The sequence below is a fragment of the Phyllopteryx taeniolatus genome, chromosome 11 (genome assembly GCF_024500385.1).
Source record: "Phyllopteryx taeniolatus isolate TA_2022b chromosome 11, UOR_Ptae_1.2, whole genome shotgun sequence".
NCBI classification, from domain to species: Eukaryota; Metazoa; Chordata; class Actinopteri; order Syngnathiformes; family Syngnathidae; genus Phyllopteryx; species Phyllopteryx taeniolatus.
In genome coordinates, this window is record NC_084512.1 from 18,250,907 (window position 1) to 18,267,963 (window position 17,057).

Sequence of the window (17,057 nt, forward strand, 5' to 3'; positions counted from 1 at the left end):
CAAAATTGCAATGGTGGGAGCAATTGTGTGTGTGTGTGCGTGTGTTTGTATGACCCCCAATATCAAACCGCCACTCACTCATGTTTACATACACGCACGGATACACAAGGTTGCCTTCATGGATCACAATCGGCATCCATCTATCTATCTATCAGTTAAGAGTCTTTAGAGAAGTGTACTGAGAATAATGTGCTTGTTTATGTTTAGGTACTTACTGTACTGTGTTGTCATGTCAATTCTTCACTAACTTGCTGATTAAACACTAATATTTAAGTTATTGGTTCATGTTGATGTAACTGAAACTTGTGTGGCGTACATTACCAAGTAATGGGTAATTTTTTTTTGTACTGTGGATAAGTAATATTCCTGCCGCTTGGAAGCTGCTGAAAGTTACTAAAAAGTTACTTTTTTTCGAACTTGGTTACTTTTGAGATCAAGTAATCAGTAAAGTAACTAAGTTACCTTTAAGCTCAAGTAATCAGTAAAGTAACTAAGTTACTTTTTCAAGGTAACTGTGGCAACAGTGGTGCTGAGTGTTTAACCACTGAAGTTCAGTCAAAGGCTGTATGTCTAATTTGTTAAGAAACCATTGCGGTTTTAGAGGAATATAACATCAGCCGTCACTTTTCTACCAAGCATGCCGATTATGCTAGCAGCCAATCAACGCAGGAACTAATGCCTACGGCTCAGCGGTTAAAAATCAAGCTTGCAGGCTCAGCAAAACACATTTATCTGACAACCTGCCATCCAAGATTCAGTCACACAAGACCGGAAACAACGCCACGGGAGCTGCAGAGTGAACTGATTGATCTCTGATGTGATACAGTCTTAAAAGAGAAGTTCAACTCTCAAACTGGATGTGTTTTATGCTTCATGAAGCGCAGAGAAATTTCCAAAAATCCGGAAGATGGCACAGAGGATGCTGGTGGTGTTTGGCTCTACACGGCTCTTTTAGTGTGATGAACACCAACAAAACATCTTACAACAGATCTTAGCTGAGTGATGAACACCTCAGATGTGTTCTGAGAATTGCTACAACAAAACTAACACCAGACTTTGATGCACTGGCAAAATAAGGTGATCAACAAAACAACACGGTTCCCATTAAAAGTAAATTAACACTATAATACCTTTTTTTTTTAGTTTTGTTTATTTTTTATATGTAAGCATCCGGTTCAGGCTTGGCCCGCCTGTCAAATTTTAAAAGTCAATGTGGCCCCTGAGCCAAAATGTTTGCCCACCCCTGGACTATATCCACCGTTTCATACCTGTCTGAGTGCTTCCAACTCCTCGCTAGCCACAACCCTTTCCGAGGAAGTGTTTTTCAGCCGGGCCTCGGCCGCCTCCAGCTCCGTCTGCAGCTTGTCCAGCTCCTTGATGACCTGGTCGCGCTCGCTCATGATGAGGCGGTACTCGTTAAACACAGAGTCCCGCTCCTCCTTGTACTTGTCACAGTCCTTGGCCGACTTCAGCTGCAGGTTCTTGTAGCGCGTCACCTCCGATTGGAGCCGCTCCATCTCGCGCTGGAGCTCCTTGTTTTGAGCGGAGGACTTGTTAAGCTCCTGCTGCACGGAATCGAACCTAGGAAGACAATATTGTGGATAGTTTATAAGATGATGTGCAAAATACAACCTCTAAGCAGCCAGAACATGAACCAAAATAACCTGAGCTAATCAATTCTGTGTCAATTATGTCATGTATTTTCCAAGGCCAAACAACCATAACTGGATTGCCCGTGTTTTCTCTACATTAGCTTGTATTAACACAGTGCCGGCGGCAGAGTATAATCACAAAGTACTGGGACGCTTCCCCTTGGCAGGCTTTCCCCTCAAAAAGTCCAACAGTTGGCCAATCAGGAGGTGCTTTGGAAAGGAGGCATTGAAGATAAGAGCTGGTTTGAAATAGACTATGAACATAAGCGCTTCGTGTTTCACACACATACACAGGTAATGGTAATGCTTTCACCTCCTCATGGAGGTGGAGTACTGCTGCTGGTAGTGCATAGCCGAGTCACGCTGTATGAGCAGCGCGTCCATCTGCTTCTGCAGCCGCCGGTTCTCCTCCTCAGCCTGCTCCAGGCGGCTCAGGTCCGTGTTGTGCGCGGCCACCTTCTCGCCGTAGCGCTTACTGAGGGCGTCGTACTCCTTCTTCACACCCTCCAGCTTGTCCATGGCCGTGTCGTACAGTTTGTTCAGCACCTCCGAGGAGCCCTTTTCTCGCATTACCTGCCATGTGGGACAAGAAAATAAATAGTCATGTGACTCAATGTGATTAAAGTGAAAGTTTTAAAGTTGAATGCTGTGAAGCTCTGGAAAATTTGCAACCAACATGCAGGAAAACATAATCGTAACCCTAACTGGGATAGTATAATACATTTTAAAAAATCATATTAGACATGGAATTGTCATAATACACACGTGCACTTAACTCAACCTCATTTTCAGTCAGCATCAAATCGTTTTTGAAGAAGAACATGAAAACAGAAGAACCAAGATTAATTTAAAGCAGAAAGACTATTGCAGTGTCCTGGTACTTTTGTACAGTTTTTACGTGTGTTTCAGTGTCAGAATTGCTAATTGACAATCAACAGTAGTCAGATGAATGACTGACCAGAATTGTTGGTTCAGTTAACATTACTGGGCAGTACGGTGGACACTTATAACTAACCAACTGATTTTCTGCTAGTTACTGTACTTTTCACTTGTGGTCAAAGGGTCAGCACTTTAGGTGTGCATGGAGTAACTTTGACATTACATTCATGGTCCCTTTCTATTTATACTGTGACTAACGTAAGTAATTTTGGCAAACACAGCTACTGCTTATACATGTAATAACATAATGCTTCAGTATTAATTTAAAAAAATTCCTGAAGAGTTAAAGGTTTTGTCATAAAGACAGTTTAGACTTTGGATTATTCAAATTTCCAAATATAAATAAACTGAATGGGAATGTACTGCAGTATTGCAATCAAACTTGTGTGCTGTGCTTTGATTTAGCAGCAGGTGGCATCAAAGAGCAAGCATTGCTATATTCTTTTACAGCGACAATAACTCTAGACACTCACTTATACCGTGTGCAAGTTGAAGAGGAGGACTATCCATTATTTAGACACGTCAATCCACATGACTGGAGCAGCAAATGAGTAAAATCAAAGGGCCTACAATATTAACAGTAGCGTGTGTCCTTGAATGTGCACTACTCATTCAACTGAATGTCTCATTATGGTAGATCTTGCTAATAACGCCTGCTGTATTACTGTGAGAGCGGCAGCGTCCAGGGGGCTGTATTAACCTTGTCTACGCAGCATATATCCTCATCTTGTAGCTAGATGCCTTGGGTCATTGTGCTCTTTGGCCAAGCCAAACCCCTTTTTCCACTTGCCCTTTCGTAGAAATGCTCTGTGTTAAGTTTCCCCTTCAGCTTGGCTTACAGTGTGCAACCATTGCACTATCCCCATAGGTACACTGCACTGGAGTCCTATATGGGTCAGAGCACTCGTCGTTGGCCAGAGTGCAGCAAAAGTCACTCACTCGATGTACACTACAATCAAACAAAGCTCTCCATAATTCACCTTAAAAAAAATTCTTATTTAAATTGTGTCACTAGGCAATGTTTTATGAAACATGTACAGTGGTGCCTTATATATATATATATCGACATGAGTTGAATTAGTTCCACGACCGCGCTCGTCACTCAAAACACTCATATTCCAAATCATCTTTCCAATTGAAATGAATGGAACTGCCACTAATTAATTCCAGCCTCCTAGCTCTGAGGGCATTATACAGTATATGTGTGTGCGTTGGAGTGGACCGTACCTGTTGCTGCTGCAATCGGAGGTCGGACAACTCCTTCTGGTCTTGACCGTGCAACCGCTGGAGCTCCTCGCAGCTCTGTTTGAGGTGATTGTGCTCTCGGACCAGTTGAGCGTTGTCCCTTCGCAGCGTCTCCATCTCCTCCTTGAGCTGCGTCTGTTCGCCCAGGACACGGCTGTGCAGCATGCTGTTTGATGCGGAAACAGCCAAAGCGGGGTCAACTCGTGCAAAAATGTTCAAGAAGGATCTTTGCACACGCTTACAGATGGTAACTGAGTATGCCTTTTTGTGCCGTGTGATGACATATTCTTACGCCGCTGCACAAACTAGTTTTATTGAGGACCGTTCATAACCTCGAAATGGTACTTTTTAATGTGGATAAACACAAATGAGGCGTAAAAGGAAGGAAGTGCACTTGTAGTTCTAAGTGTCATGATTTTACGTTTTTTTTGGTTTGTGTTTTTTTACATTTGAGTTTCATGGACATAAAAGCAACAATCTTATCAAAAAAAGTCCTTTAGATGATCCACTAATTCTCCCTTGGATGATGAGAAACTAGTTTAATTTAATGTGCTTCTATTAGTCTCGCAAAGAGAAATTCAGGAAATAAATTGGTTTTAAATAGTTACATTAATACTGTGGCAATGGTTTGAGTTAGTGATCTTTTATTTTTTTTTTTAAATTAGTATCCTTCATGTCAAAAGTGACAAAAGACGACTATGAACTCAAATAGTCTGACAATTTTCTGAAATTATAGCTGACAAGAATGCTTTAGATTATGCTAGACATGGTGTGTGCCGTCAAAAGTAACAGGGATAAGAATAATTTTCAAAATGTAAATTGCAATGAAAATGGCAAATATTTAAATTAATACCTGTACTTCTATGTATTGTGTTATGTGTTTTTTCATTACTCAGTCAACAAATCCAAATCCTTAAAATTAGGGTTCGAATCATTTGGGTTTGAAGTGAAAATGTTTTTAAAGACATGCATGTTATTTTGTGTCAGCAAGTCTTTATCCATATGAATGAAAGCCATCAGCCAATAGGGTCGCTGTTTCAATATATTACAAGAACAATTAACATTACATAGCAGCGAGGGATACTCACTGGTAGAAGTCGGCCTCTTTGACAGCCTCCTCGCACCTCTTCAGTGTTTTTGTGTGCTGGTTCTGGAGAGACTGCAGATCTGCCATGGCCCTCATGCACTGGCTTTTTAAGCGCTCATAATCATGGCTGGCTTTGGAATTTGGCCTTAAGAGATGCGACAAGGAAAGGAGTAGACACTCAGAATAGCAGAGAAAAAAAACAGACTCGGGCGCAAGGACAGAAGAGATTCCTCTCATTGGAGAGATCGGCAACATTCTTAGAAGAGATAGGAAAGAAGTAGAGGTAAGTACTGATAAACATTTTATTGACAGTGACATTGATCATTCTTTCCAACAGTGCCAAATGGTTTTACACAATTATACCACATTTTATCATTTTGTGGCTGGGGAGGTTTATTTACGAAACTGTTGATTGGAGTAGGTGTCCATTAGAGGGGGGCGGGGGCTTTATTTATATAAACTTATTTTTAGTAGACTATATGGCTGCCGACCAGTTCAGGGTGTACCCTGCCTCTCGCCCGAAGATAGCTGGGATAGGCTCCAGCACGCCCGCCATCCTAGTGAGGATAAGCGGTACAGAAAAAGGATGGATAGATTAAGTCAGTATATACTAAGTTTGATTTACATAGCACCTTTCAAGGGACCAAAGGACACTGTATATAGGATATGCATGTACGTTGTATCACTTTCACCAATAACAATGCTTGGTTACAGTAAAATAATATATAATAATAGAATACAGGTGTATCGCAATAAACTTGAATATTGTGGAAAAAAAAACATTTCACTTTTTTTTCCCGCAATCAAAATTATTTTACACAGAAATTAGGCAGGAACTGGCCTTCTGAAAAGTATTTTACTATTTTCCGACCCATTTCATGAATTAGTTATGTAATTGTAGAGTTTCACTTTTTCACTTAAACTACTGAAATAAACTTTTCTTAGAGATTCTAATTTAATGAGATGCACTTGTATGTGTCAAGTGAAACAAAACTCTTTCCTGAGGTGAAATATGAGGACTCTATTTGAGCAAGGCATTTATTTGTTAAAGTGGATGACGAACCCCGCTAATGAGAACAGCACATTTATAAATAAAGTTAGGAAGGAACGTTGGCATGCGCCAGGGAAGTGAGGCTTTGTACCTGCAGTCATCGAATGTGGTGCCAGGCGATGCCAGGGCCAGTCGCTTGCGGAGCTCGTCCCGCTCCCTTGTCACCTGGCGGAGCTGGAACAGAACGGTGTCCAGGTGGTCGCTTGGCGGCCGGTTGTCGTTGATGGCGGGGGGAGGGGAGGACGCATCACCGTTAACGGGCGAACCTGTGACAGTGAGCCAGTTAGTGATGCTGTGCTCAGACAAAGGCACAGTACAGCTCAAATTACACCTAATTAGTGGGAAACATACACACCTTAAAAGGCGCATAGACAGATAATCAAGGTGGGATGCAGTTAGGTACAAAGGTAATTAAAAGCTGCGGGTTCCCGCACCACATTTTTCAGAGCGAATCCTCAAAATGCCCTTTTCCTCTCGTGTTAGAAAGGCGTAGGCAAAAAAAAAAAACTTTGCAAGTTAGCATTGCCTACCAGCTTCTTTTTGGGGCTCATTTGGGTGAAATCACTTCACATTGGAGACCAGAGGTTGATGTTTATTCACAATTCTCCCTAGGTCCCATGGGTCCCGTGGGATCGGAGTGAATTTCACTATTAATCACGGAGTAAGGCAGGAGCGAGAACGAAAGTTTCCGGGAGTGGAAACCATATCCAGTTGCCAAATAAATGCCATTGAAAATATCTGGTAGTATAACCACTTTTCAAAGAATGCAGTAAAGTGCAAAGAATAAAAAATAACTACAACACCGTGGTTCAAGTAACATCCATGTATGTATGCCTCACATTTATGCACGAAAAGTGCTCATAAATGAACTGTTTCAGACGTTGAGTTTTAGGAACACAAGAATGTCAGCTTGTTTTGAAAGCCTCATTGTGATGTCTCAGTCTGAACATTAGGGGCACCATGTAAAAGGAGCACTTACATTTGGTAAGAGATTTACAAACACCAATTCCAAAGAATTTGGGAGGTTGTGTAAAACAAATAAAAACAGAATACAATGATTTGCAAATCCATTTCAACCTATATTCAAGTGAATACACTACAAAGACAATGTTTAAACTGATAAACTATCATCCATCCATCCATCCATTTTCTGTACCGCTTATGCTCGCTTGGGTCGGAGGGTTGCTGGAGCCTATCCCAGCTATCTTCGGGCGAGAGGCGGGGTACACCTTGAACTGGTCGGCAGCCAATCGCATATAAACTATTGTTTTTTTGCAAATGTTCACTCATTTTTAATTTGATGCCTGCATCATGCGCCAAAAAAGCCAAAACAGGGGCATGTTTATCAATTTTACATCACCTTTCCTTTTAACAGCGCTTATTAGCGTTTGGGAACCGAGGACACCAATTGTTGAAGCTTTGAGGTGGAATTCTTTCCCATTCTTGCTTGATGTACAACTTCAGTTGTTCAACAGTCTGGGGTCTTCGTTGTTGTAATTTGCGCTTCATAATGGGCCACACATTTTCAAAGGGAGACAGGTCTGGACTGCTGGCACGCCAGTCTAGTACTCGCACTCTTTTACTACGAAGCCACACTGTTGTAACGTGCAGAAAATGGCTTGGCATTATCGTACTGAAATAAGCAGGGACCTTCATGAAAAAGATGTTGCTTGGATGGCAGGATATGTTGCTCCAAATCCTGTATGTACCTTTCAGCATTAATGGTGCCTTTACAGATGTGTAAATTAGTCATGCCATGGACACTAACACAAGCCATAGCATCACAGATGCTGAGTTTTGAACATTGCGCTGATAACAATCCGGGTTGTCCTCTACCTCTTTGGTCCGAAGGACACAACAGCCATGATTTCCAAAAACATTGAGAAATTTGGACTCATCAGACCACAACATATTTTTCCACTTTGTGTCAGTCCATCTCAGATGAGCTCAGGCCCATCGGTTTCTTAGCGGAGGAAAAGAAACTACAGGATTCTTTCAATAGCGACGAGGGAAATCATACAGATGGTAATTATCTTTCTGCTAATTTTGGTGCAAGCATCTCTTCATGCATTTTGATATTGACTAATGTATTTACACACTAACCATAAATAACAACAACAACAAAATCTAAACAATACAGCATTGTTATCGTAACATTTTATATCTTATCTATGATATATACCATTATAACACACAGCTCTATTGGAGACTTAAAATAAACATTTTCACGAGGATATACAGGCTTCCGAAAACTGCGGGAAACGTTTTAGGCATGTTGAGGGCCCAAAAAAGCCACTTAATTTATCTGAAGAATAAACAGCAATTCCAAGACCGTCTTCGCACGGCCTGGCGCTCGTGCACTAATACTGCTGTTTTGATTGAAACCGTCAGACAGACAGTATTACCGTAATTTCTCGTGTATAATGTGCACCCATGTATAATAAGCACCCCCAAAGTTTACCTCAAAATTCTGAAAAACCCTTCTACCCATGTAAATGCATTTTTATAATGCATGATTTTGCTTCTACCCATATGATCAAAATATGAAGTATTATCTGTATTGTGCTAGTTCTTCAATTATTCTGAAACACTTTATTTGAACATGTAATTCTTTTTTATTTACTTGCTCTTATTTTGAAATCCACAGCCCTACTTCTATTTAGTAGATGAGAAAACACAGTTGTGCTCATATGTTTGATTACCCAGGCAGAATTTGTAAGATGGGTACAATTCTTTAAAGAAAATATCAAGGGCCAGGCGAAACATTTTATTTAATTTTAAATGGGATTCAAATTAAACTGTCAAGCATTTCAGAAAAGCATTATCATTAAACAAAACATAACCATAAAGAAATTTTAGATGGTTGTTGTTCAGTCATCAGTCGTATTTTTAAAAAAAAACAATATTTTACAAATTCTACCAGGGTATGTAAATTTATGAGCACAACTGTACATATATGCAGTCATACGTACCCCTGTCATATTGGAATGAAAGTGTAGGCTACACCTTTTTCATAACCTCAAGTTGGCGGTGGCATATTGCAATGAAATTGTACAGCTTTTTCACAACCTCTAGATAGCGGCATACATTTATAAAATGTGAAAGTTTTTTCCATTTTCCCCTATACCTATGTATAATGCGCACTATTGACTTTTGACCATTTTTAGGGGAAAGAAATGCGCATTACACCCGAGAAATTATGGTAAGTCTCAGTGGCTCTCGTGTGCGGTTTTGAAAAAGCAGATTTTTTATTCCACCCTTGGATAAGAGTATCTAATAAAATTTCCGGTGAGTTTATTTGCAACTTGAACAAGGGGAGATTACTCCAGTGTAATTCCTTCTTAATCCTCTAGGGTGTCTTCAGTGCCAGTGTGCTGTAAATCCCGAGAGATGTATCTTGTAATTAGACGATGTGTAATCTGTGACAGGGGTTAACATGGATATTTGACTTCTAAAGCCGTCAATGGCAGTGAATGTGTTTTAAAAGATAAGCTACATTTGGATTTGGAGAGTGCATGCGTCTTCTGGTGTGGTTTTAGAGAGCATTCCGGTCCAAATTGTCTTTGGTTGAATTCCACTCCTTTCCATTACTACAAGGCTTAATACAAACTCTGGATTCTTCGCCAAGAAGACAAGCAAATGTGTCACAAAGCAGTCACCACTGTACAAAGAAGCGCATGCATGGCAAAGAGACTTGGGGCAGGAAATTTGAGGATTATGTTCATCTTTGACTCAACATTTTGGCCCTTCTGGAGGTTTATGTAACACAGCTGAGTCATTTGGACCTTCGTCAAAAGCAGCAAAAACATGCATGGCAGTGATCCTTAAAGAAAGGAGAACATAGCTAGAGGTTTTCAGCGCTCCACTGTAGGGTTTAAGACAAAATGGGGAAAATCCCTCCCTTCCTGGACCCTCAAGATAATTTCATCTCCATCACATGTTAATGATGCGCTCATTCAAGAACAACTGCAAAAATGCTGAAGATCAGTAATGAAATCAAATATTGATGTTTTTTTTAAAGGACTCATTATGGTTTTGTTTTTTTGTTTTTTTACAATTTAAAACAGTTACCACGTGTTTTGATAACAGATGTGTGACATGCTCACCAAGGACCAAGACAAACAGCACACATTTTTTTGTTTTGACCATCACTGAAACTAGCCTGTTTTGAGGGTTCCGTCTCATGCAAATGAGCCATAGTAGAAGGGGTGGCGTGTACCATCACGAAAACAGGTTTCCTTAAGGCTTCTTCATACTCGCGTGGGCGGCGACAGCGCTGACGTCACTGCGGCTATCCCGCACGCAGTTTGCCTTTATAGCCGAGCGCAACCCAAACGCAGGAGTATAAAGAGGCATTTACTATGATGAATCAGGGTGGCTACATGTTAAGCCTCCAGTCTAAAAAAAAAGAAAAAAAAAAAAAAGCGAGTGTGAACTGAGACAGCAGTTCATCACCGAACTGTCAAATTACACTTGTCAATTTGTGTGCAGATGCATGTATATGGCATATGATCATTGTGTGTAGTCTGGCCGAGGCTTAAAAAGTCGCTCCAGAACTTTGCCGGGCTGCTAAATCATGGGCGGAGCAACTCTGTGTGAGGGTAGTTATTATGGAAATTAACTGTTACTTTACAATCTGGCAAAATTCAGAACGGCTTGGTCGCACAAACATTATTGGCTAAACAGCTCGCAAAAGATTTACTTGGTCTTGTAATTTCACACTTGGTGGGTGGGCCAGCACTCCAGAGAGCCAACTAATTTTATACAAGCATTAAAAAGATTGGTTTTTTTGATGAAATGTTAGAGATAGAATTAAATATTGATATAATATTTATTGATATAAATATTGATATAATATAAAAAATTTACATATTGTGAAAAGCAACGAAAATTTGGTTTCTTAGTCAGTATTATACAGTATGTAAGTCAATGGGACTTCTACCAACCAATCTTAATGCGCATGTGCCAGTATTACGTCACAATGACGTTTCGCAAAGGCTCCCATAGCACTTATCCTCATGAGGGGGTCACAGGTGAGGTGGAGCCTATCAAAGCTGACTTTGGGCAAGAGGCAGGGGAACACCCTTCATTAGTCGCAAGTCAATCGCAGGGTATATTTTGTATTGCTGTATCTTGCTCCACCCTTAATTGATGGTGTAAATAGAGAAATAAACATGCCATCTGTCTATATATTGTTTAAAATGAAAAGCCCTTTTAAAACTTGTACTACAGCATTAGGGTCTCGGGTGAGCTGGAGCCTATCAAAGCTGATTTTGGGCAAGAGGCAGGGCACAGCATGGTTTGGTCGCCAGTCATCAATCAATTATGGAAATCTAGTGATGGACAAGAGTATTTAAATGTAGGTCTAATTTTTTTTATGTTTTTGTATTATGTATCGATTGTATTCTTCCAATTTAACCAGTGTCACATAAGGTGTATTGTGATATTCTTGTTCTTGTTGTCAAAATATGGCCATAATACAATGGAACAATGTTTGCGCACCATATACGTACCAACGCTGCTGAGGGAGCTGCTGCTCTCAGAGTCGGACGGCATGGTAGAGAGGACACTGTATGTGGAACCTGACAACACAAAGCACAATTCCGACGTAAACCTTCCACAGCATGAGACTGAACAGGCTTCCTCTTATGTATAGGACCCGGCTTCAGCCATATTGCCGCTGCAGGTGTACGACACAATCGGGCATGGGCTTAGGTTCGGGATAATACCGACATCAACGTTCCTCCTTAGCGAGCTCCACATTAACACCCCAGACTGCTGTCATCATTAAACCGCCTTTCACCTCACTGTACACTTTTGCCTTGCTTTGATGTCTAGCCTCTGTATGTTTCTGCTACAGAGGCACAATGTCACAGCTCAAATGTGATTTTCTCTTTTTATGTCAGGAGTGTGAGCATGCACGTCACACAAACACACACGCACACACGTAACAGGGAACGAGAATTATATTTCTTCATCTCAATAGCTCTACATATCGTTAAGATGGGGGAATATTTATGCACAGGTGACCAGAATACAAGGAGAGGATGTGCAGATGTTTGTTACACTGCAGAGTGTCTGCTCTAAAAGGGCAACGGCAACCTTCCAGCAACATGAGCAAGGTTTTTTTTAGTCCAAAGCTGAAGCTCAGATTTGTGCATTCTGCAGAAAGAACCATATTTCGCACAACATACTGTATGCTTTTTGCATCCATTGTGTCCTTACTTAAGGTTATATGTGCTCTGAACTTCAGTTTTAGCATCACTGGGATATTGGTAAATATGATGAGATGCAAGGATGGCAGGAGCTAATCATTATCTTCTATTAGAGTATGCACAAAAGTATTAATCTGTGCCTTTTTTTTTTTAACCAGTTATTATTTGACAAGCCTTGTTGCATGAACTGATGAAATTGTCCAGAGGTGTGAAAGTGAGTGTGAATGGTTGTTTGTCTAATGTCTATATGTGCACTCTGATCAGATGGCAGCCGGTCCAGGCTGTACCTTGCCACCCGCCCAAAGTCAGCTGAGTTAGGCTACAGCTCACCTGCAACCCTAATAAAGCAGTAGAGATAACAGATGGATGGACATTATGTTAAAATGTTACTTAAAACATTGCCTATATGGTTAACAAAAGTTTTATGATGGGGACAGTTTGACCCAGAAACTAACAATTTTTTTATTACTTCGTATAAGAAACATATTTTCAATCTGTACAAGGTGGACAAGCTTGCTTGAACAGATTATGTTCAACCTTTTAAATGATAAACTCCTAGTGTTTGTCTCTGCTCTAAAAAAGAACACAGTTTATCATTACCCTTCCCCCCCCCCCCCCCCCTCTACACAATTAAAAAGTGCTGCATTGCTCTTGCAGCAAGAACCTGAGCCGCTCTCTACAGCAAACAAAACCCCTGTGCATCCATCACAGCTCGTAAGGAGAAAGTGGCAGTAAATCACAAAAGGAAAACAGATTTGCTGGTGCGTGCCAGCCTCCTCTAAATGGGCCTCAACAATAAACGTTCAGTGGCGCTGAAAATCTTTTTCAGAATCTAATTCAAACGGCACGAACATCAGTTAAAATGCAGGGTTTAAAGGGGGGGGAAAAGCATGGCGTGTGCTATATTTATTCTGACACACGAGTTCCTGTGAAGAGGGTTTAAGAGATGGCTGCCTTTGCAAGCAGCAGGCAACAGATTGATGCAAACTGTTCCCTATCTCCATCTCCGTCCTTGCCTCCCCACTGGGTTTGAGCTGCACTCTGGCTCCAGCCCTTCCATGTGTGACAAGGCCAAGCCTAATTAAGTGTGAGCGAGAGCGAGACTGAGCCACTCCATCTTAGACCCTGTAGACAGAGGAGAGGCCGGGGGTGGTGAGAGCACACTAGGAGATGGCATGGAGGAAAGGCGGGCAGATCAAAGGAAGATAGCTGAGCCACAAAAAGAGACAAATGGTGTTTGAGAGAAAAAGGGGAAACCCAAGTAAGAGTCAGATAGAGGTAAAAAGAAGTATGGTGGAAAGGAAAGCCATTTAATCTCTTCTGATGATCCGTGATGCTTAACACGTTTGGTGGAGAGAGCTTTGATTTTCTAATGGCCCATGAAGCAGACTCTGGGCATCATTACGTCTCCACAAAAATAAAACCTCAAAACTCATTTGCATAGTTGCAACAGCTGACTTCTTGAACCCACTATCTGCCTGAGCAGGTCTCACACTAAACAGACGTAAGCCATGGCGAGGCTTTATCATAACTCTGCTGCAGGGTAATTCCTTTTCAAATCCAACACGACGTCACTTAATGCTGACAGAAAAATCCTGAAATGTTGCTTCTTGAATGTGGTTTTTTTTGGGGGGGTATTTGAAAGGCACTTAGATGAATTAAAAATGCCAGTAATCCCAATGAAAGCGGACACTCGCCAAATGACTCACAACCACAGTGGATAGTGTTTCAGTGAACCCTTTTGATATAACCCTTGTGTTTCGGATGGGGGGGAAAAAATGAAAAGACAGCAATAAATCATAAATTATAACCAGTACAATTAAATTAAAAATAATTCTGTTATGACTGAAAAAAGGGATTGTTGCATAAACATGGACGTCCTAAAACCTATACAGTTTCTGTTTGTTTGTTGTTTTTGTAATGCGGGGCACCAGTAATGGTAAAGAGGATGAAAGATGATGACCACAGATGTGTACAGGGAACTTATTGTGAAAAGTTCTGGCTGCTCAGGACAAATTTTACTGGATGTACTGTACCTAAAAGAATTATGGCCAATGACAGAGCTGCCAACCTATAAGAATTCATTTCCAGAACAATTTGTCCAAATTTGTCCGAATTTCCATATTTTCAAAATTTTGTCAAGAACATTTCCATGTGTCAGTCATAATCAGAATCGTTAATAAATTATGGCTTCAATATTTGTCATTTTAATGTTTTTATTTCATCAACCTTGTAATGGTGGACGCAGTTGCAGCCTGAATCAAAGTACCAGTAGATGAGATTTCGACGTTCCATGAATTCACCTTTTCTAATTCTGTTTCCAACCCTGGTAAAAAAATAAATAAATACATTTAAAAAACAAGGCTATTAAAGAACATAATCAGATCTCAAACATCAAAATTAAAACTCAGCCCTCTACTTTGCAAACAAACAAACAACAATGCTGACAGACAGGACTGGATAGTTTATGTCTGGACAACAGTTTTGGTGTCTATTTTGTGCAATGCAAAGGGCCAGGTAACTGAATATTATTTTTCCCCCTTAATAAATGAAATCATCATTTTTAAATTTTAAAGAGATTGTTTATCTATTACAGACCCGTCACTCCACACATGTTTTGATCGTATAGTGTGTGGCATGCGGCGATGTTCTTACCATAACACACCACAGACAAAAAGATTCTGTTCCACCACAGACTACAATCTAGTCCTCCAAGACAGAAATCTTGCATGAACAAAAGCAATCTAACAAAAACAAAGATGAAGAAACAGAACAACAACCAACATAAGACGCAAACCGGAAGAGGACACACAAGAGGATGAGAGAATGAAGATGGTTTTGGGATTATATTGTTAACAGAAAAATCCCGAAAAGAAAAACAAAAAGACAAAAACATGGAAAGAATCCCGGAGACAGCGTGAAAGTGGACTTTATAGTCTACTGAGCGAGCTAGAGACGATTTCACAAATTAAGCTAAATCAAGCTGGTGTTATTATCCTAGTAATACGGGTAGGATGTGTTTGTTTTTATTTCCCCCCACTTCCTTTTTCCTCAGTCAAGTCGCTTCTTGATTGGCTACTTTAGGTTTCACGTCACAATTCAGCTTTCCTCACACACGTAAATGTTTTTGTTCATAAATATTGAACATTTAATATGTAAGCTTGTTGGCCCCGACCTGTTTCGGACCCTATTATTTTGGACAAATTCACTTTTAACACACACACACACCAGACCACAGTATAATCTTATAGGTTAATCTAATAAAACAAAATGTGGCGTTGGTCGTCCTTGGTCGGTAAGGGGCAAAATGGTGACAAAAACAGCCAGATTATCTTTTTATGTATAATAGGCTTCAGGCGACCTCATGTTGGTGGTCTTTGGACAGTAAACTAATTGAGAGTGTGCACTCAGTTTATTCTCAGTTGCTTTAAGAGATGCCGCAATAAATTCTGATTTATACAGTGGATCGATCCATCACTATGCCCGTTTGTGCTTTCTATATCCAGCATTACACGCCCACAAACGGGAGGATTACAGGGCAATCCTCAGGATTTAGCCACACGGACAAAATTAGCACATTTGGATGAGAACCGCAAGCTTATAAGCAATTAGCTCGAATGTCACATACTAGGCAGCTTCCTGGAGGTCGATGGGTTAGCGGCATTAGCTGCTGTCCGACGTGCATTTAATCAGTGATAGTAATTAGCACCATCAGCGCAGAGTGCGGCCGATCATTTGTAAACAAGATGCCCCTGTCAATAAAGCATCACTGCAGATCCAACTGTATGAACCACCCCAAAGAATTAATCAAGTTGAAATTCTGATTGTGACAGATTCCATTAGTGACTATTAGATATGGTGATGGTCTTTGGTAAGACTGAAGGTGAGAAACGTAGCCTTGGAGGACCTGAAGCAGTGTCAGCATTGGCCTGTTGCTATGACCTAAATAGGTCAGGGGAGAACTCTCCTCTACCTTCAGGGTCTCACTACCCCCACTCGCCTCACCACCTTCCCTCCCGATCAAGTGATGTGCTCGGCGACCAACACTCGCTTCAGATGAATAGATTAGGTGCTCAGGCACATAAGGCGAGGTGACACGTGTTGCCATGGCGAGGCTGGATGAGGAGAGGCATAAGCGATTGGGCGAGAGGGATGAAAATGGAGCGTACGGGAGGCGAGACTTGGCAGGCCTTACCAAACAAAGATCCAAAGTCTGGCTTCAACTGAGACTGAATTATTAAACAGTTCCAGAAAATTCCCATCGCTGCCAACTGACACAAAAAGATAAAAACACTACGATTAGAATCTTGATGGGATGCGGGATGCCTGAAACCTCCATGCTGATCAACCTCATACATAACTAACTCAGCCAGCTTTTAACATCAGGGTCACACAGTCAAGAAGCAGCATTAGTATTGCAAAAATATAGCCTATTTTTCATTGGCCGTTAGCTGCACTCACAAAAAAAATAAAGAACCACCCAAAAAAAAAAAACACACAATATGCAAGCACAAATAGTTGTTCTCCTTTTTACAAGCCTTCAAGGCCTTTAAACTACAGAAGCGTGCGATAAGATCAGCACACACACAAAAACATGGCTTGACTGGCTTGTTTTGTGTTTTGCTTAAGTGAGGCAGTGGGATGGTGTGTCAGTACAAAGCCAAAGACAAAAAAGCTCATTTACATCCCCGACCTCTAAATCCTGGCTAGGCTGGAACCGATTGGATAGAGCTAATGATTCATCTTGCTACGACCTCAAAGATCAAGGTTATACCAAGACACAGAGCACCCCAATCAAGGATAGGCATTTTACTTAATTGATTGAAGGTTTTTTATTTCTTAATATTTTTAATGGGATAGGAGCATCG

At 40.8% G+C, this 17,057-nt stretch overlaps 1 protein-coding gene across 8 annotated transcripts in view; it reads right to left on the reverse strand.

Annotated features, from left to right (window-relative positions):
- Positions 1–17,057, reverse strand: part of dlg5a (discs, large homolog 5a (Drosophila)) — a 77,079-nt gene that overhangs the window by 39,468 nt on the left and 20,554 nt on the right. For 5 of the 8 annotated variants that reach the window (XM_061790791.1, XM_061790787.1, XM_061790788.1 and 2 more), the window contains exons 2-7: positions 11,488–11,556; positions 6,066–6,240; positions 4,925–5,068; positions 3,819–4,002; positions 1,966–2,225; positions 1,269–1,581 (exon numbers count right to left, since the gene is read on the reverse strand). In XM_061790791.1, the coding sequence (XP_061646775.1) occupies positions 1,269–1,581; positions 1,966–2,225; positions 3,819–4,002; positions 4,925–5,068; positions 6,066–6,240; positions 11,488–11,556 (1,145 nt within the window). Of the gene's footprint in view, positions 1–1,268; positions 1,582–1,965; positions 2,226–3,818; positions 4,003–4,924; positions 5,069–6,065; positions 6,241–11,487; positions 11,557–14,418; positions 14,469–17,057 lie in introns of those variants that run through there. The other 3 variants (XM_061790789.1, XM_061790795.1, XM_061790794.1) reach the window with 2 other exon arrangements.